This window comes from Lagopus muta, chromosome 2 (assembly GCF_023343835.1).
Source record: "Lagopus muta isolate bLagMut1 chromosome 2, bLagMut1 primary, whole genome shotgun sequence".
Classification (NCBI taxonomy): domain Eukaryota; kingdom Metazoa; phylum Chordata; class Aves; order Galliformes; family Phasianidae; genus Lagopus; species Lagopus muta.
Window position 1 is genome coordinate 83,826,015 of NC_064434.1, and position 21,031 is coordinate 83,847,045.

General features: G+C 39.0%; 1 protein-coding gene across 2 annotated transcripts in view; it reads right to left on the bottom strand.

Annotated features, from left to right (window-relative positions):
- The window catches only part of EPAS1 (endothelial PAS domain protein 1), a 106,769-nt gene extending 87,125 nt beyond the window's left edge, over positions 1-19,644 (bottom strand). The window contains exon 1 of one of the 2 annotated variants that reach the window (XM_048935848.1): positions 19,554-19,644. In XM_048935848.1, the coding sequence (XP_048791805.1) occupies positions 19,554-19,585 (32 nt within the window). In that variant the 5' untranslated portion in view covers positions 19,586-19,644. The remainder of the gene's footprint in view (positions 1-19,553) is intronic. The other variant, XM_048935850.1, reaches the window with a different exon arrangement.
- Positions 19,645-21,031: the final 1,387 nt, after the last annotated feature.

Genomic DNA, 21,031 nt, shown 5'->3' on the forward strand with positions numbered 1-21,031 from the left:
AACACATAAATACTGCACTCAAGTTTTCAGAGACACACAGGTGGAAACTTTGCTTGAAGAGTCCTATAGAACATCAACACAAATTATGGCTCTGAAAACAGCCTGTCTCCTCCCCCCTCCAACATTAAAGGCATCTACCTCAGCCAGTTTAAGACATTTTCCACTGCCAGTCATTTTCATTAGGCTAAATGATTACAGCTGGATTTTCCTAAGTCACAAGCTTTCAATAAAAGCAGCAGGATTTTTAAATTATACCACCAATTGGTATCACAACAATTCAGCTCAAAACCACTTCTGATACAGAATTGTAGAATCATGTTTCCATGTGCCGATTTAGTTATCCAGGTACTTTACACTTTACTAGAAGTCCTTCAAGCTGCATCACACAGTGCACCCGAACCTTAGAAAAGCTTTTGAAAGTCTGCACAAACTGTATTGTCAAACAAACAAACAAAACCAACAACCTTTCATATTTTATAGCAGCATCCAAAGGTAAGGTAACAACAGGGAAATCAGCATCTTAAATAAGCCCTGATTTGTTCCAAGCACAGGAAAGAACTTAAAAACTTAAGTCCTTCATTGACTGGAAGCTCATATGACTTGGCTTAACACAGGGTGCTGGCATATATCCAAAGTTACAGGCAGACAAATGACTCCAGCAGTTCTCTGAGAAGCTGAATTATGCCAATGTTCACATTAGTTACAAAGCAAAAGCCATGTTAATTAGGTTTTTTAAAAATGTATTTTATTTAAACTTCATTTTGTATGTTCTGTAGCTTTGTCTCCTAAATTACTCTGAAAGAGAATTATGAAAAGCTTTTTGATGTAATCTGTAATTTTTGCACTCTGAATACATGTAACAGAGAAGTTTACATTCAACTCACTAGCTAATTCACCTAAAAGTTACTGCATATACTCTAGAAAGTGATTTTCCCCAGGAAACACCTGATATCCCTTACTGTGCAACCTAAAGCAATGAAAAACAGAAAGACAAGACTCAAATGTGTCTTCTGAAGTTAATTTTCAATTCTTTCTTAGTAAAAATTGGGATACAAAAGAGAATTAATCTCCTGAGAGATAAAAATGCAGTATAAGTCAAAACTTAAATTTCTTTAATAGATAACAAACATAGATTATGAAGGATCCTGATAAAAGAGCTGAGACCAGAAGTTGTGTAAGCATGAAATATATGATTTTATGAGCACGTATCACAACAAAACCAGGCCTATTCCTAAAATCAGAGATTAGTGCTCATATCCCCTATTTATATGGGGTAACTTTCATTTTGTAGCAAAGAGTTTTGGTCTTGAAACAGCATGGATGGTTAGTTCCTATTAGTTTCAAACTGAAAGCAGCCCATGAAATGCCATTTTAGCAACATGGAAACTTCAGCCACAAAGTAAGGGTTCAAGCAGGTAGTGGACTTAAGAATACAACAGCAAGGCGAAAAGAAACGAGGGAAAAAAAGAAAGGAGGAAAAATAATAAAAAAGAAAATGGGATCTTCAGCAGCTTAAAGTTGCACCCAAGCTGGAAGGAAGCAAAGCACTCTTTAGAGACGGCCACAGGACTATCCCTTCAGCCAGTCCCATGGCTTTGTTCGCCTGTCAGGGCTAGTTTTTATGTCTTGCAGGAGTAATGATGAGACGCCTGCTCTCTACTGCCCTTTAAATCCTCACTCCCTGTTCCCTCCTTCCCTCCCTCTTGAAAAAAATGCAAGTTCCATTCCAGACTCCTCTGTGAGTTCTCTCTGCCCCCACTGCCCTTCATGATTTTCTCAAACTGATAGTTTCCTTTCACTCAAAAAGCTCCAATTAAAAGACTCACTGAATACAGTTGTCATAAACCCATAGATATAAGCCAATAAAAAGGCATATCCAGGGAAATTTCCTAGTGTATTTTAAATTCTTAGTGAGAAAACATAGTAACTCTTGGTAACGCTTCTCATGTTTAACTTCCCAGTTACAAACCTACAGTAAGTGTGAAATGGCTTGTCTTTTACAACATCTATTGTCACGTGTTTCTAAATAAAAATAAGATTTTTTCAAATTGGTGCTCATGATCTGTTGCCTAGTCAGCTCTTGTGCTCCTGCTTGACTCTTGAGGAAATTATGTTCTTTCTTGATCCATTACAAGCACAGTTGTCTGCTCTTTTGGTTCTTTACAGATGGATCTCCTGCAATTTCTATTCCAGACTACCTGCAAAGTATTATAAAAGCATCCCCCATGTCAAATACAGAGCAAATGTACAAAATCTTGTTGATACAAACTGCAATTCTTGTGCTCAGTCCTTAAAACAATCAGAGCTGGAGTAAGTTAGACATTACGAAACCTTTCCAGAAAGAGTCCCTATGCACGGTCACATTTTGAGACCTACCAGTCAAGCAGTTTTAACCTACTCAGTGTCTGCAACTCAGTTAGATCACTCTAACTAATAACTGAAATAATGTATGACAAATCAAACGTTTTATAGGAAGAAAAAGACTTTACTACAATACTAATGCTTTTGTTAGCAAAACTTACAGGAAGATTTTGTTTATGGGGTGTACGTCACACTGCAGTACTATTGCATAGCACTAACTTCTGCTAATTCTTTATCAGTTTGCATACTGTTTATTTTCCCACAGAATACAACCATCATGTATGTTCTAAAAGTGATGCTGCAATGTTTCTGGTCAAATCTCTTCATCTTTTCCATGGTTTCAAAAAGCTATTTGAGAAAGGTGAGGGGGAAGAAATCAGCATCTCGGAGACCCATTCAGCTCTCAGAGCAAGTCGTCTGAGCCTGCTAATGTGCAGGTCAAGAAACTTCTGCTTTGTATCCTCCTTTGTTACAAGTGATACTGAAACACTTTGGATTTCTTCCTGTCATTTGTATGTCACCAGATTTGTCTTAAGCAGAGAACAAAAATATGAAAGCCCAGCCTTTTCAGTATCACTGCTTATTCTTACATTTTCTTTACATTTAAGTGAACAGTATTTATTTTTTTTTTAAGTCATGTTTTTAGATCCTCTTCCTCACTGGTGCTATCATTTTCATTTTCTCTTCTTGAAAGTACTCTGCCATCAGCTTACTGATATGCATTAGTCATTAGCTTTTTCAGCACAGGCAGCCTTCTTACTGCAGCTCAAGAAGTAGTAACTTTCTGAGCACATCGCAACACTTTGCTAGGGAAATCTCACCAGAACTATGAAAAAAATAGAGTGATGACTCCAAATGACAAATCAGCCACCTGATCTGATGCCAAGGAAGTTGAAACATTTAACAGCATCTTTGCGTCAGCCAGAAGCCAGCTTGAGTAGGTTGCTTATATAGCAAACTAGTCACAAGGATTACGTAACTAGTAGAACAGGGAAAGAATTAGTAAAGGAGTACTTAAGTTAAAAAGCTTTCACCTCGTCTTCATCATACAGTGCTTACAGTGCTTACAGATTTGGCTAATGTAAGCTTGGAATCTCCACGGATTATCTTTTGAAGCTAACGGAGTGCTTGCTGTACAAGAAAACTGGAAAAAAAAAACAACTTGGTGGCTGCTTCTAAAAAGGGAGTGTTAAAAAAAAAAAAAAAAAAAAAAAAAAAAAGGAGTGAGAAGGAAACTACATGGAGATTGCTAGGCTTCACTTAAATATTTCCAGAATATAGAAAATAATTGAACAAATCTGCTGGAGAAGGAAACAGTAACAACAGTTCTTTTGGATCCATCAGCAACAAATCTTGCTCATCCTAATGAAGAACTCAATTGCAGATAGGAAGTCATGGCCATTCTGTTTCTCAGATCTGGACAGAGCCAGAGAAAGAACAGCAGACAATAAGAATTCAATAAGATTGATCAAATGTTAGAAGTTTTTTTGTTTTTGTTTTTTTGGTTTTTTTTGTTTTTTTTTTTTTTTTTGTTTTAATTGCTAACCAATAACATGCTTCAAATGTAGAATGGCTTCTTCAAAAAAGAAAAAAGAAAAAAGATAATGTCTGCTAATCACCAGCTGTGGTGAGGACAGAACTGAGACTTAAGTTATACAAGTTCAAGTATCAGTGAAAACTAATTAATAATAGGAAGAGAAGAAATAAAATGAGCTGTGACTAGACATTGACACATTAACTTAGACAAGCACTTCTCAGAAAAGATGTGTAAGTAGCTGCTGGGAACAGAAGTACAGCTGAAAGATCATCTCTTCAGGTGCCTTTGGTCCTGCATTTCCTGTGGTTGGCATTAGAAAGCCTACATTCAGCAGTGCAAAATTGACAAAAAAAAGCATATAGGGCACTGGCTCACAAGATGGACAATTGGAAGAGAGTGAAAATGTGATCAAAGCAATCCCACCATTTCTTCTCCACTAATTTTATAAAAGAAGAGGAATTAAGATTTAATAGAAAATATATTAAAGCTACATCATGTCTTTCCTCCTCCCTGATGCTGAGTATTCATTTTCTGCATTTGAAAACCTATCGTTTAGTATTTACCCGTTGCTCAGAGCTTGCAGCATGAAACAGCCATACACCATTTTCCCATAGTAACTTGTCACTGTTTTTATTGTGCAATGCAAGCCAGGCACCAGCTTTGACAAATCCTTAAACACCAGTGATCTGTTGCACACAGCAGACAGAGTGGAACTATATCCCAATTCTTTTGAAGAAAGGAAGTAAATATATTGAAGGAAGACTTTTTCCCCTTAACATAGTACTCTAGTTAGTAATAGCGGAGAATCTCTTGAGAAGTCTATGGTATCAACAAACATCATAAAACCACGTGAATGTTATTGAGCTCATTTTTACTACATGAAATTCACAACCACGGTAAGACTTGGGAGTGGAGGTTTCTGAAGAGCTCAGTTGCTGCTGCAACAACAGAAGAGTGTGTACTTTTTCCACACATTTCTAAACAAGTTTAAAAACGTATTTAGCAACTTCTACCTCCTGTTAGGGGAGAGCTAGGTGGCAGACACAGAGGCCAACACATGGCCAGAAGTATCTGTCAGGTTTCTGTACCACATAGTGACTGTACTGAGTCATCTGCCCATGTGTATTTCAGAAGGGGCATGCACACAAGCCTCAGTAGAAGATACACATGGACCCAACTTTCCTGAAGTAATTTACTGCCTCACAAGAAGTCCAACAAAAGTATACAGGTGATAGCTTTTGATTTTTCTCAGATGGTACAGCACAGTACTTACAAAAACAAAGAGATAAGCACTTAGCATCATCACTGTGCAGAACTACCTTTGAGCAGAAGTTTGTGGCATAGAGATAAGCTATCCTATGCAGTTAAACTAAAAGTTATGACACCCAAATGTTAATTGAATTGAAATTGTCTGGCGAGTTTTGACAGAGGTGTCAGATGCCTCCTTCACTGCCTACTCTTCTTTAAGAAACAACAGTGAAAAACTGGTTTTGAAAGGAAGACGCAAGTGTCATTGAACTACCATACACCCGAGTACAAATGAAAGCACTGTAGTGACCTTCTGTCCTGGTGAGAGGATATCAGCATCTGAGACTTTGCAGCTGGTTTCAGAGTGTGTTAGCCACAAACCTCCTCATGATGAACTTCTAGCCGTGACTAATTCCATTACAAGCTGCTGCCATGGGCAGCAGCCAAGATGATACATCTCTATATTATTATGATGTGCCATCTTCTGGTTATCAGTCAGGTTTCCTATTGTTCCCTTTAAAATAAAAACAAAATATATTTATTTGAGAGTTTTATATTATTGTCTCTGCAATAAACCTCTCTATTTGCAAGCATAAATATTTGAATTCAGTGATGTGAAAAAAATCCATAAAATTTTACAGGAAGAGCAGCATTAAATCTGTGATGTAAATAGCTGTAGCCCCAGACTCCACCTGGTACTTGATGCACAACAAGCTGAGCCAGCGGAGGGAGGAAGTTGCTACAGCTGGGCTGAGAGAGTCCAAAGGAAGAAAAGATAGTAGTTGTACTCCATTTAAATGTAGACTGCTTGCCAAGTTCTCCAACTGCACTGCATGAGGAAGTATTCTTTAAATCAGTTAAAAAAAAATTATGTGTACGTGTGTGGTTGTTCGAAATAGGGCAACTCCTCTGTCAACTGTTGTTTTCCTAGAAGGATTGGTCAGCTCTTGAGATTAGTTTTCTAAATGTTCTCTCAATTGTAAGAAAAATTCTAAGAAGGAGTTTAATGGAGCTGTCTCACAGAAGGTTATCTCTTGTTTACAGTACATTTTGATAGTGCCATTTAAGGACTAAGACAGAAACAAACAGGCACCTAAATATATGTTAGTCATGGTTTGCAGAAAGTGATGAATTATTAACCATTTCCTGTTGTCTTTTACACTGTTTTTCCTTGTAATTCTTGGATAGGAGGAGAAGTGAAAGATGCAAGAAAAAAATACAAATTAACACAATGTGTTTAAATAGCAATATCCATACTTGCATATAGACACTATCTGATATTCAGAAACAACAGGGCAAATCTTCAGGGGGATTCCATTGTTACTCTGCCTGACAATATGTCCTTTAGCCCATACAACAGATTCTAAGGTTCTCAGCCTCTACAACAAGTTCTTACAATCACTATCATTCTTTTTAAAATAAATACATAAATCATTTTGAAGCTAGAAAATCAGAAGAAGTCATTGAAGCTGAATCTCTATCACAAAAGTCATTTGATATTTTCACTATATTTAGGATCATTTTCAAGTTTATTTCCTTGCACAGTCACCCAGCTAACAGGGTAATAACAAGGAATTGCAGGCTTTAACCAATTCTCAAATAAGAATGTCAGATTTTTGCTAACTGCAGTGGAAATTAAATTAAATTAAATATCACACAAATTCCAGAGGTAGGCAGCAGTTCCAGTTTGCATACTTGATCAGCAGATAAGCTTTTGTCCTGTAAATTCCTGATTTTATAATGAATACTATAAATTCAGAGACTCCTAAAAATCAATTGCTTCCCATAACAATGCAATAAACCAAACTTTTGCACACAGCATGTATTAACATGAAGGCAGAAACTGGCTTTGGTGGCCAGCAAATGTGGTTACAGCATAAGAAACAGTATTCTTAATTTATTTGCACAGGTCACATTTAGTTACTTCCTGACAGAGGAAGACAGCATACATGCTGATGCTCAGACATTGTAGATCAGATGCCTCTGATCTGCAGAGCATCATGATAAATGAACTCAGTCAATTTACACTAGCTTACAGTTTCCTGTCCTGGAAACATCATATATAAATTCTCATAGCTCAGTAAATAAGACTGCAGTGTATAAATGTATTGTCCTCTCAACCTGAAAAAAATATTATATTCTTTATCTGTTTACAGTATTGTGATATATAACCAAGAAAGCCATGGAAATCCTACAACTATGCTTCAGTCCAATCATTTTGTTGTTGTCATGTTTTACATAAGAAAAGTGCATTAAGATGTACAAGGGAAGCACAACGAATCAGTGAGTCTGTCTGCCATGGATAAACTAATGTATCTTCTTGTCACAGACGTCTTCAGCATTGTTAGTATTGAGATACACCAAGTGTAGGGATTATTTCAACCAAAACTAGTGTACAGGATATCTAGGTTGATGATTTCTCTGGACAGGGTTTTGTTTACAGGAGTCCCTCAACTGCTCACAGCATTACATTTTGTGCATGTGATCTCTGCACATAGATCTTTTTTGAGACACACAGGAGGAAGGGATACCACCCAGAGGGATCTTGACAGACTTGAGAGGTGGGCTTGTGCCAACCTCATGAAGTTCAGTAAGGCCAAGTGCAAGGTCCTGTACCCAGGTCAGGGCAGTCCCAAGCACAAATAAAGGCTGGGGCAGAAACTGGTTTGAAAGCAGCTCTGAGGGAAAGGATTTAAGGCTGTTGGTTGACAAAAAAAAAAAAAAACAAAACAAAACACAAAACTCAACATGAGCCAGAGATATGCACTTGCAGCCCAGAAAGCCAGCCATGTCCTGTGCTGCGTCAAAAGCAGTGTGACCAGCAAGTCAAAGGGAGGCGATTGTCCCCCTCCATGCTGCACTGGTGAGGCCCTATCTGGAGTACTGTATTCAGCTCTGAGGCCCCCAGCACCAGAAGGACAGGGACCTGTTGGAGCAGGTCCAGAGGAGGGCCACATGTCAAACAATCAAATACTGTACTCTTCCAAAATTTGGAAGTGGATAATGTCATCCAGCAAAACACAGTCCTACTTTTAATGTCTTTGTCCTGACTCCTTTATCCATCAACAGACTGAGGTTTTAGCCACTTTATTTTCAGATCTCAGTGCTTGCAGATTGCTGATTAGTCTTTTATCCATAATCTTTAACACAACACACTCATCAAGAGAAAAGTCATTTAGGTACTCAGAAGATCAAAACAGCTAAGAAACATGCTAAAAGAACTTGGGAAAAAAAGCATTAACTAAACCATTTATGACATTTAGTTATTTATCAACAGTTCAAGAGAGTGACTACCAGGCAACAGAACATGAATGCTCGTCCAAGACTTTCAGAAGAATAGGTTTGATAGCTCTGATGAGGAACAAGTGATACGCTTATGGCTAGATAAGAGTATATGGCTGTTAATGATTTCCTGTATGCCATCACACATAATTGTTTCTTTTATGCAAGGGTTTATCTCACTACTAAAAAAAGAATGCCTATTTCCTCCTTGCCAGTACATATCATGGTACATAGCAGAAACAAGAAAACTGGAACAAGCTAGCAAGAGAGTATTCTTTCTTAGGTGTGGTTTTAAAACAGAAGAAGTGCCATCATGCTACATGCGTTACAGCAGGCCTCACATCTTCATCCAGTGTGGTGGCTTTGCCATTGCCCCAGGGGCACACACGTTCTACCACCAGAGCCCCATTGGCACCAGTTGCTGTTGGGCCAGTCAAGGAGGAGGGCTGTCTCAGACTGAGATACCAGCAACAATTAAACCCTTTGCATTCCTGTGATACACTCCGTATTTACTTTTGGCCAGATCATTAGCCAAAGACATGAGGGGATAATACTTTCTTTATCCCTTTATGAGCAGAGCAAGCAAGGAACAATGTTAGGGGCACATAGGGTAAAGAACATTATATTTTGTGCAGACCTGTTCTTCACTGTTCATGAGGAGATTCCGGATTATCTGCAATCAGGAAGAAACGTATGTGTCTGCATCAACATTTATAACTGTGCTAGTTAACTCAGTTTTGGTGGCAACCATCCCGAAAGTTATGACAGCAACAAACCATACAGATACAACATCTTGAATTTAGATAGGCTGACCCCTTCAGCTGTTTCTAACAAAGTATGCGCCTAGTTTTCAGAGAATCTGCAACTCCATAGCAACTCGTGGCTGAACACGAATATACACTTCAGTACTTGTACTTGGCTGGAACCTTCATTTCTAAACCATTTGTGTAAACCTCCTGGACATTCCCTAAGCAAAAAGAAGTTGTAGGAAATCACCTACTTAGTCTCCTACTAACAAAAAACCCAGTCACTTGCCATTCTCTTAACCCTCCTTTTTAAAAGAAACGTCTCAAAAACAGTTATACAACATTCATAAGCTGGAACACTTTCAGTGAAAGAAAAGAGAATTTGTTTTATAGAGCAAACTAGATGAAACAGTATGTGATGCTCTGCTTCATACCTAGGCTAGAGACCTAGATTAGAGATGAGGGTGTGGTAGGCATTTGCGGTATTTTAACTATGTAAGTAACAGTACTGGGTTTTTTAGCCCCTGGATTCTTTATCTGGTAACACATGGATGTGCTATTGTGCTCTGAATGTTTCATGATAGTTTCACCTCCAACCAGAAAAAAATCAAAAATCATCCAGTATGACAGTCTCTACTCTGGACTGGCAGTCTGAATTCAAAGTTTCCCTTGCCTGGATGAGTGAGGTTTAATTGCTTGGAGGTGAAGAATAAAGATACCTACTGTTAACAAGAGCATTTCAGATTTTAGAGGGGTACATCCTGAGCACTTTGAAGATAAACATGGCAACTAATCAGTAGGATGAACCAACTAGTACATGATTATTTTCAAAGGAAACTAAAACAATAAACACTTCACTAAAAGGTAAGAAGCTAAGAGCTAAGGTTCCAACAGCAGTTAGCTGTTTCAAAAACATTTCATAAAAAGCATGTCACACAGAGCCCATCATGGAATTCCCCAAAGACTTTGAGCTTTGGATTTGGAGTAGGTGGATTAAGCATCAACCATCAAGCCATGAACATTCCCAGACTGTAATTACAGTCTTTTAACAGCAACCCTTCTTCCTCCTATCTCCCCTCCTCCCCTTCTCCTAGTTTGGCACCAGTGTCTGGCTGTAGCCACTTCAAGAATGGATCATTTCCCTCCTTCTCCCAAACCAAGACATCCAAAGCACAACCTGGTGATAGGAATACAGTTCCAAGGGAGCTTGACTAAGTGGGTTGCAGTCATGAAGCAGCAGATTCCTATATTTCATCATTTGCTAAATATGCGCCATACGAATCAAATGGAAATGCCACTGCAGCAACATTGCCTTCTAGCTGTGTATTTTTCATGGGCTGACTCCGCAGTTCCCAGATAGTCTTAGCCTTGCACCATCCTAGACTGAATTTTGCATATAATACATTTGCAATAATATTAAATGAGAGTTGCAGAGGATAGAATTAGAGTTTTTATGTACTTTAAGGCACTGCATTAAAACACATTTAACAGTAATTATTTAACAGCAATTGTTATAAAACAAAGGGTTTTTTTTTTTCCTTCTTAAAATTTATCCCCTGGTGTTAATTATATTCTTGCAATTACACCAGCAATTCTTGAGATGTTCTTGAAAAGTATCTTGATTACTGTGGGGACTTTGCTGTTTTTTTTATATACTTCAGTACTGATTCTCTCAGTTGTTGGCAGTTACTGGTAATTTTGAAAAAAGAAATTAAATGCCTAAAAATTTTGAGTTAGACAACACTGAGAACCCTTCACTCTCCTGCACCTGCACATGAGTTTTTGTAACACATTCTAGTAGTTCAGCAGAGGCCTGACCAACAGGTGGGCAGCACTTTCTATTTCAGCAGGAGAGTCACTGGGGGGCAAGGACTGCAGTTGTCATACACTAGGAGCCCATCTCTCCTGGCCCTCCATCCCATTCCCAGGAGTCATCCAAAACACCAAGGAATAGTCCTGTATCTCCATGACACCAAATGAGCCAAACTGCTCATCACGGGTGAAACCTATTCCACATTTCCCATACCCATTCCCATCTTACATTATGTCACACCTGATGCTCATTAGATTATTCTTATCTGTCACTTCAATTTATTAATCCAGGAAGTAATCAACCCACAAAAATAAGATAGATAATTCAGTCTAAATATCATCAAAAGCAGCTGTTCCCCTTTGGAGTGGCCAACTGATGTATCTGCCTTTTTCTCCTTCATGGAGTGAAAGCCTTGTCTGTCCTCTTGCATACCTGAGTAATGCTACACCATGACCCAGGGCAGAAAGTTCTGGATCAAGTCAAAACAAACAACTGGCTAGTGATTCCAGCTGTACTACAAGAGAAATGCCAACAGATCCTAATAAATGATTCCACACAACTGCATCTCCCTCCTCAACACAAAAAAAGCACACAGGCTTCACTAAAGTGCAATGCTGAAAAAAATAAAATAAAATTTTAAAAAAAAAATCACAATTTCCATTGATTTTCTTAAGATCTTGGCTTTTGGGCTCCCTGGGATACCTCAGGAAGTGTGGGTTTCCTCATCCAAACCAGCCAATCTTGTAAATTGGTACTGCAGAAACCAGCAGTGGGTGTGGTTAGCTCACAAAACCACTGGAGAAACAAACTGAGGAGGCTCTCTAGCAATGCCACCAGTCTTTGTGCACAAGAGCAGCCACAGACGCTGTACTGAATTCTTTCATCTCAGAGGGAAAAACAATACCAGTCCTGATCTCAAACTAAATTGCCTTGAATCAGCTGCACACCAGCCTTACAGCGACTGCTGCTTTTCTACCAGTCACTTGGGCATACTGGTCCATGGGGCCATAAGTTGGCACTCTGTCTGGTGCCTCTTCCAAAAGGGTCAGAGAAGCAGGGCTGAGAAGCCCTTGGCCTTGCCAGGCAGCATCTACTCGATCACGTTTAGAGTCACAGGAACAGAAAAAAGTTGTGTATGTGCAGCACTGTCCTGTCAGATGCACTGATGTAGAAAAGGTATTTTTCTTCAGACAAACCCTAGGACTGTAACCCACTTACCTCTTACTATAAACTGACAAAAAAAAAAAAAAAAAAAAAAAAAAAAATCTTAATATGGGATTTCTGCAACTTTGTGAGATACAATAAACATTTTGTGAGTTTCCAAGTGTGGCAGGTATAGATGGGCTGTTTCTAAGACTACAAAAGATTTGGGAAAGCTTGCAGCATCCTTACTGATATCACCTGACATAGTGCACTGAGATAAGCAGTAATGCAGTTCATTGTGTCTTCCACAATCATCTGCAAGTTTGTTGGCTTCTCTGATTTGCTGTGGTTATCTTTGTTGCTTAGGATTACATTCTGCCCTTGTCTTAGAGCATTTGCTGCCTTGATCAGTCTCAATTTTCACAAAAATCAAACATCTGTATGTGCTTCTACAAAGAAGAAAAGCGACTGTCTGAATGCACTGAGTATAGTAGGTACAAAACTGAGGTACTCTATCACAGCAAGTGTAAAACTTTTTTCAAACCATAATAAACATTCACTTTTAGCATCCTTGCTCACTGCCACAATCACACTTTAAAAACGGGTGCAACATAACTAGTATTAGAGAGTATTCAACTAAATTGCTGAACTGGAGATCAGAGAGCTGTTGGACAATAGCTTTGTAATTACTCCAGCACAGGAATACTAAGACTTCATGGAGTCCAATTTGAGCAGAAAGAAACAAATCAAGTATCAACTCCTATAACCTCATGTGGGATACTGCAAACATTGCTGCAGTGTAAGCTGATGAAACAAAACCTCCAATGGGCATTAAGAGTCTGCCCTTGATCAAACCATTTGTATTAGCAAAGATAAAAGTGTATGAATATATGAACAAGAAGGGATGCTTCAGGACTTCATCTGCTTCTCTAACACACACACACACACACACAATCTTTTTTGTTACTGTTACTGAATGCTCCTACTTTGGGATCAGTGGCAACCTCATGATTAGCTTCCCAAGAAAAGAATGAAATTTACAAAGACCTCATCTCATCCAGAAATTTTGAATTATACTGAAAGCAAATTTGGATAGCATCTTAGTTATAGTCTACAGATGACACAGTGAACAGAAGAGAATAGAAAACATTAGAAATAAATACAAACATAAATGGAATAAAAACAGGGAAAACAACAGACATAGACAGAATTTGAAAACAAAGTAATTTGATGGATATTAGATAAAACACAGTACATGAAGTACTCACCTGGGCCTGCTTCATCCCTTCTGCAAAGCTGAATCATTTAAACTAAATTCCAGTGTGAACCAATTCATGCAACGAGAACAGCAGCATAACATGTGGCCAACACAGCAACCAGTTACATTTTTAGAGACTTGAATCAGAAAGACCAGACAGTATTTCTTCGTAAGCCCAGAGACAACAGGATCTTCGTCTTCAGAAAGATGTAAACAATTGCAAGGAATTTTGGAGGACTTCAAAACAATTACGTGGTTGGAGGAACTGACTAAGGTTCCTTCAAAAGAGCTAAACATATCTTGTGTGGCTGAGCAGTCTCCAGCAGCAATGGGAGACAGACCTGAGAATTTTTGAAGGAGTCTTTGCCCAAAACCAAACTGAAATTAATTAATAAACAGTATTAGTTAATGAAATAATGAACGCAAAGAAAATTAGTAACATGGGTTAAAACAAAACAATAGAAAGTAAAAGCTGGTAAAGAAAAGTATTTCCAAGAGGAAATGGTTCTACAGTGAAGTAGGAAAGCAGTCACGCTAGTCTGGATTGTCAGGTACTGCCCAAATTTGAGAGTTGTTATTTTACTGAAATCATAAAAAGATCAGATTTGCAGTATATTTATTAAACAGATAACAGAAAACATGAAGAATGAAACCAGAGGTTGTGAAGACATACTTCTTGGTGTTTGCCAAATTCAAAGCCAAAACATGCCCCTCTCCATGTTCCTGAATTTAGCAGCGTTTCAATTATTTCAAACATCTAGCAGAACGCTTCACTAAAAAATGGACCACTTGACCTGTTTTACACAGAAAGCTCACCTTGAAAGGAAAGAAACAGTTACGGCCAATAAGGGAAAACCATTTTACATGCACCTGTGGGTAAGTGCGTTTCATGCAGTCTGTTTAAAGTACTGTAGAAGCCCTTGGAACACAACTACAGCCAGCACATTTCAATCGCACTGTCAGAACCTGAGGACTTCCAAGTTCACAGAAAAAGAAAAAAAAAAACCAACAAACTATCTGGGGGAAAGAGAGCATGTAATCCTGCTGTTTTTACCCCCATATCTGTAGTATTGACTGATGCATGAGTTGCAAAAGCTCGTTTTTAATTATTTTGGTATTTAATTACATCAGCTCACACAGTTACATTACCAGATTGGTGTCTCACAGGGGAGTCATCTACTGGCTGGAGCAAAAGTCTCCAGTGATCTAATAAGTGTTTTCCAACTTCTAGACCTACTATGTCTTGCTGAAAATTGGCAATGTTTCCTGCATCTCATTCCAGCTCAAAATAAGCCCTAATTGTGGTCTCGCCTAAAATTTGGCATCTGGTAGCTTTATGGCACACAGGTACACAAATACAGCACCATTTATTTTCTGTGTATTATTATCCCTCCATTTACGTTGGTGAGAACCATTTTGCATCAACTCTTCCTCCAGTTCCTTTCCCTTCCCCACAGACACTTATCTGCACATAAACTACATTTTCTTGTCTATTTTCCCTCTTAGCTCTATTTCCCTCCCCTTTGGGAACAATAACTGAGACATAGAAACTTTCCAGTTACATTTGTTTTTCCCCTCAGAAATTAAAATGATACACATTGGTAGAGGGAAAGGACAGCACAGTAGCAATTATGCTTATGTTGAGTACAACATTTAGGCTGCATGTTTTGGTTGCCTTCTGAAGATCCTTTTATTTTAGCCCCAGGCCTACTTGGCTCCAGTAGGTCACTTGTTTCCAACAGTAATAAAAATAAAAATAAAGAAACTGCCCTGAAAGGAGCACTCTGGTGTTGATTTTTTTTCCAAGGATGTTGTTTTCTAGTCTGTCTCAGTTTCCGGTTCCCATGAACCAGCATGCTGCTGTTATGTTTGGATTCACTGCGCCATAGGAAAATATTAAAATACTTGCTTTCTTTTAAAAAAAAGCAAGGCAGACTTTAATAGAAGCCACCTTGGTTTCCATGTCTTTTTCTTTTTTTTAAATCTAACTTTTCAATCTTTTTCTCTATTTTTCTCTGTATGCTTTTTTTTCTGGAGAAAAAAAAAACAAAAAAACAAACAAAAAAACACCTTTTCACCTCTACTGAAAACTTGAATGGTACCCAATGGATGGGGCTCAGCTTCTTGCATCTTCTCACTTTCTCCATGGATAGCTCTGCTCTGTTGAGAGAAGTGAGCAAAGATTTTCCCCTCCAAATCAGGAAAGAGGATTCTTTTAGCTAACCAGTGAAGCAATGTAAAGGGCTACGTCTGGGACCAGGACTAGAGCTTTGAGAACACTCAGGTCCTTACCCAACACACCTTGCTTCACTCCAGAGAGAAGCTGGGAGATAAAGCACAATGGGTAATGAAAGCCCATGGAACAGGCTTATTTCTCTGTGGTAATCATAGCTTGTATAAAACATACACATACATATATTAAAGCATGCATATTTATACATACAAGATTTGCTATACCACGATCTTCAGTAATTACTGCAGGATTTAGATTCAGTGGGTTTTTGTTTTGTTTTGGTAGCCTAGTTTCATAAACTAAGATAGCTGGTGAGGTCATCGGACTAGAAGATTAACTCAGCCCTCTTTCAATCCGAGTTGTTCTATGATCCTTAAAGACAATGCAATTCTCAGACCACTCCTCAACCTTAAATAGCTTCTGGACTTGACTGATGTCAACCCAGCTTGGCAAAGGTATCAAAAGATTGTAAAGGTTCCAGAAACTTTTGTCAGAAAAAGGCAAGAAAAATTAGAAGTTAGTTTTCCCCCATCCCTCTCTACCTTTTACTGGGAAAAAGCAGACTGATTTTTAACAGTATACAGCAACAGGCCATGTATCAAACCCTCACACCAAAGCCCCAGTTCCCCTCCTTGAGACCTTAACATTTCTGTAGTGGCACTCGCACTGATCTACCAGGCTTCTCACCTGCACACCCTCAGCTGCAGCTCCAGGCGCTGGAGTTCTTTGGCACCCAGTGAGGTGCACTGTGTTCCTAAAGAACAGCCATAACTACCCATGGAAGTGGCTTAGGCAAACCATGGAAGAGCTACCACTTGCTTTAACATCAGTCACACAGATGTATCGCTTTTTTTTTTTCTTTTTTTTTTTTCTTTCCTCTCCTTTCTCCATTACAGTTTCATTCCAGAGATGGCTATTATGTGCTCTGACAATTCTCATCTCAAAAACAGTGGTCTTGAAAACTTCAGGATGCCCCTGAAATGTTTTCAACCCTGAGGAAAGGTATGAGGCAGATGTGAAAGTGAGATTTTGGCCCCAGTAAGCAAAACACCCTTGTTTCTAGGGTCATTATCTCACTCTGGGAGTAGCATATGTTAAAGTCTGAGAAATCAGCAGGAGCTGCCCTGGAGGCGACAGGTGAGGAGCTCCAACACTGCCTGATGGCAAAGAATGTCTTACAAGTGCTGTGTTTACGGTGCCAGTGTCGGTAAAGAACACAGTGTTCCTGCAGATAAGTGGATTGGAGATAATAGGATATCTCTCCAAAAACAGATGAGCTTTTCCACACAGGAGCTCCAGGTCTCAGTTTATAGCTCTCCAGTTTTTCGCTACCCACTCCTCTCTACCTGATGTGAAATAAAAACATGCAATAGAGACTGAAAGCTTTAAGGAAATCTCTCATAGTTATTTATGCATCTGTTTAGGACACACAGTACATGGTTTTGGGTTGGGCAAGAAAAACAAGGGCAAGAGTTATTCCCCAAGTACCATTCTTCATGACAGGGCAGTATCTGCTTCCAAGAAAAATCCTATTTACACCCATGCTGGGATTCCTGCTCCTGGATTCTGCCTGTGCTCTCCCATTTTCACTTATGGTAGCGGTGCCAAGAAAATCTGAAGGGCCAAACTGACATCCCACTGTACAGTGTGGTAATGCATTGATACTGCACCTTACACAAAGGGGGACTCTTCTGTGAAACCAAGGGCAGCACAGCCGCTTGTCTCCCTCAGGCTCATGCTGCCCTTACCCCTTCAAAAGGTCTAGAGTCTCCAACTACAGCCAGCAAGCTCCTTGGGCAGCCTATATACAGTGTTTTCTCTGCACATGCAGTTATTTGTGGCACTCTACTGCTTGTTTGCAAGGAGCCCTTTATTGGGACACCATTAGAAGACATTGGAACCTGCACAGTTGCCAGGAGCTGGTGGGTTGTTTATAGTGCTTGTTGGCTACCATCTTGGAGGATCTCACTCCCAGCTATTGACTGTAGCACCCCTCCAGTTGAACTGTTTCACTTGGTACGTTGGTAGTTCCACATCTCACCCGAGGCCTCCAGCCCTGTCTCTGAGTCTCTCACAACACCCAAGGAATCCCATTTGGATCAGGGGAGAATGCACAAGTGAGCCACATCACCATGTCAATGAGTCCCAGTTTGCTGTCCAATCAGTGGGGATTACTGTTGCCTCATGTGAGCAATTGTATACAGGCAGAACAAAATGCTGCCTGTCTGAAAGAAATGAATAGAGTTTAAGTAATTGCAAAAAAATAGAATTAGATGCAATAACCTCTTACATAATTGTTAGTAAATAATAAACCTAATTTTACTCAAATCACAGCAGTGACTCTAGTAGTGACAAGAGAGGAGATAACTATGAGAACATGCTGAACTGTTTACTATGATTTGATGAGCTTATCCTTCTTGAGCTTTCTATGTTGTTACTAAGCAATCCCTTTGGGGTCTCCCCCTCCCTCACATTGTTTGGGATTGTTATGTAGGTTGTATCAAACACTCGATTTAACAGACTGATTGCAAATGTTACAGCACACATTCATGAACTATGTGTTGCTAGCTACTGTAAGATATACAGACATATCAAGAGGGATCATTAGCTATCTTTTGCCTTGTCTCTTTCTAAAACCAAAGATAAAACCCTATTTAATTAAACAATAATACTTTGGAAATTGATACCCAAGCAGTTGATCTGGGCCCTTTTAAAATCTATCTTGGCTGTCATTGTGTTTCTTGATTGAACAGGCTAGCTTTTATAAACTGTTTGCTTCTTCCAAAAACAAATTAAAAAAAAAAAACCAACACCCAAACCTCTCCTCCCCCAGCACACACCATCACCACCACAAAGAAAACACTTCAAAATTTACTTGGTCAGGAAATAAACTGAATTTGTGATAAAACAAGATTATCAATTTTAGAGCCATTTGAACTAAGAAAATGTTGTGGTTCCTCCTTCAAGAATTGTGACAAAAGTCATAAATACCACGACAGAAACTTAAGAAGGCTCCTGAGAGAAGGCTATAGACCACTCCTCGACACAACACTTTTTCTGAGGAAAGCATTAAACTGATACTGCTACCATCCATACCCATTCTTTTGTACAACTTTTCTACATGTTCTGAGGCAAGTTAGATTCAATAAGACACCCAAGTCTTCAACAGTTGAATGACTAAGAACAGACATTCCAGAGACAAAGAAAGGAAAGGAATTTAAATGCGTTGAAATGCAACAGTTTCAGCCTCAAAGATATTAACAAAGAACGTGTGCTATAAAAGAATTTGCAAGGTCACAACACAGTAAGAATATTCATATTCCTTCTAGACAGTGCCAACTGGATTTGCAAGCTTCTTTGAAACCTATTCTAAGTTACAGATTGCTTCCAGTTTTTGTCTCTCAACATACGTGCTAGTGCATTAATAGTAACTGTAACCAAGGTAAGTTCTTTGGGTATGTTTTGATTCGCTTTTAACAAACATGTTTGTTTACCAGATCATCTGTTTTTCCTCAATTTGAGAAGTCCCACCCAGATGTTAATTATAGAGAATACTTCAAAAGCACAGGCACTTCTCAGAATAATTTTGGAGGAAATGCATAGCACACTTTTCAATTACAAGCTGAATTCACTTCAGTATTTTTGATGGAGGATCTACAGCTACTTACACATTTGCTATTGTTCCGTATACTTAGTGAGGCAAGTAGTAGTTGTGGAAATATAAAAGCATAAGCACTGACATCACTCTTTCCATAGCTCATGTAAGTGCCTAACTTTTAATTAAATCTACATGATTTTTTGCTTTTCAGTGTTTGAGTTAAAAATAAAATGTTGTTAGTATACTAATGTTCCCTCACCTCCTCCCCAACAAGAATGGCATTGCAAGCTGGTCTAGTATCAGACATAGAGGCGGCAGAGGGGTAGAAACTTACTGATCCTTAAGGTCCCTTCCAACCCAAGACATTCTATGACTGCACACATGCTGTGACAACAACCACCATCTCAGTGGCCTTGTGGAGGCAGCACGTGGGTTCAGATGTGAGCAGCAGCACTGTAGCAGACATCCAGCATGCAGAGCACTGGACCAAGTATTGCTGGATCTCAGCATGACCCTGGATAAGGAATTTGACTGTTCAGCTCCAGTTCTTCAGTTTGTGAAATGGGAATATTAATGTTTAACTACCTCAACAAACCAACAAGAACACTCAAATACCAAAAAGTCCACAGTGCTTCCATGTTTGAACTACTGGTTGTGTACAAGGAAGCTCCCTCCACCAAGGACCATTCCTTCCTCACTAGCCACCTCCAAAAAGTTGTTCAGGAGAGCAGTGCAGAATTGGCACAAGGCCGCATAGTTAAGACGACTTAGGGATTTAACTTATCAAAGACAAGGTCAAAAGTTAACTTGATCACAATCTACAGGTACATATACAGAGAGAGAGTAGTTATAACTAGAGGGCTCCATCTCTTAGACAAAGGCAAAACAAGTACTAGAAATCCAAATTACCCAAGGCTGCAACAAGTGAGCCAGCAGTAACAATCTTCAGATCAAGGCTGAAGAGACATTTCTGAGAGATATGCTAGGTTCACCCATAAGTCACCAGGTTACCTGCAGGCATCACTGGCTGAGATTACACATACATTCTTTGCAAAGGTCAGGTTAGTCAACATTAATACATTCTTTCAATCTCAATCTAAAATATTATTTGTGAACAGCACAAATTGAATTAAATATCTAAGAACATTTCCTGAGTTATAATCAGCCTTGGATATGGAAAACTAATAGTAAGGCATTAATAACAGAGCACTATTAAACTTTCTGTGGTGACCACAAAAATTAACAGCTCAGCATGGTTTAAAGTATTTTTCTTGGGGGCATGTGGAGGAAACAGGAAGGCAAATATTGCAGAAAGGGTTGGTGAGGAAGGCAGATAGTGGAAGTTAGCTGTATAGCACTCTGCTGGGAATGGGTGAGAAGGGAGGGACAAGCAGAAGAAAGTGTGTCAAAGCCTCAGGAATAAGGAAAAAAAAAAAGGTTTCATGTCAGCTCCCTTATTTCTGAGGATACCGTCCTTTATTCAATTGTAATTGCCCACTTTTCTTCCTAACTTGAAATCTTTCTGTAAGAATGCACAAGAGTCTAGATGTTGTCCCCTTGCTTATTTTTGCTGAAGTAACCAGCACTTACCCAATTTGAGCAGCACAGTCTTTTGAACAATTAATCCAGCTGAAAATAGCTGATAGTGAAGGCACTTTTTGGTTGCACACTTCTTTTGAACAAAGTTTATCAAATCTAGGAAGTCAAAGCCCTCCACTTTTAACCTTCCTTATCATGATTAAGATGTCTCCAGAATCCACAGGCTCAGTAATGCATGCACCCTTTAAGGGCTAACAGAAGTTAAAAGTTCAG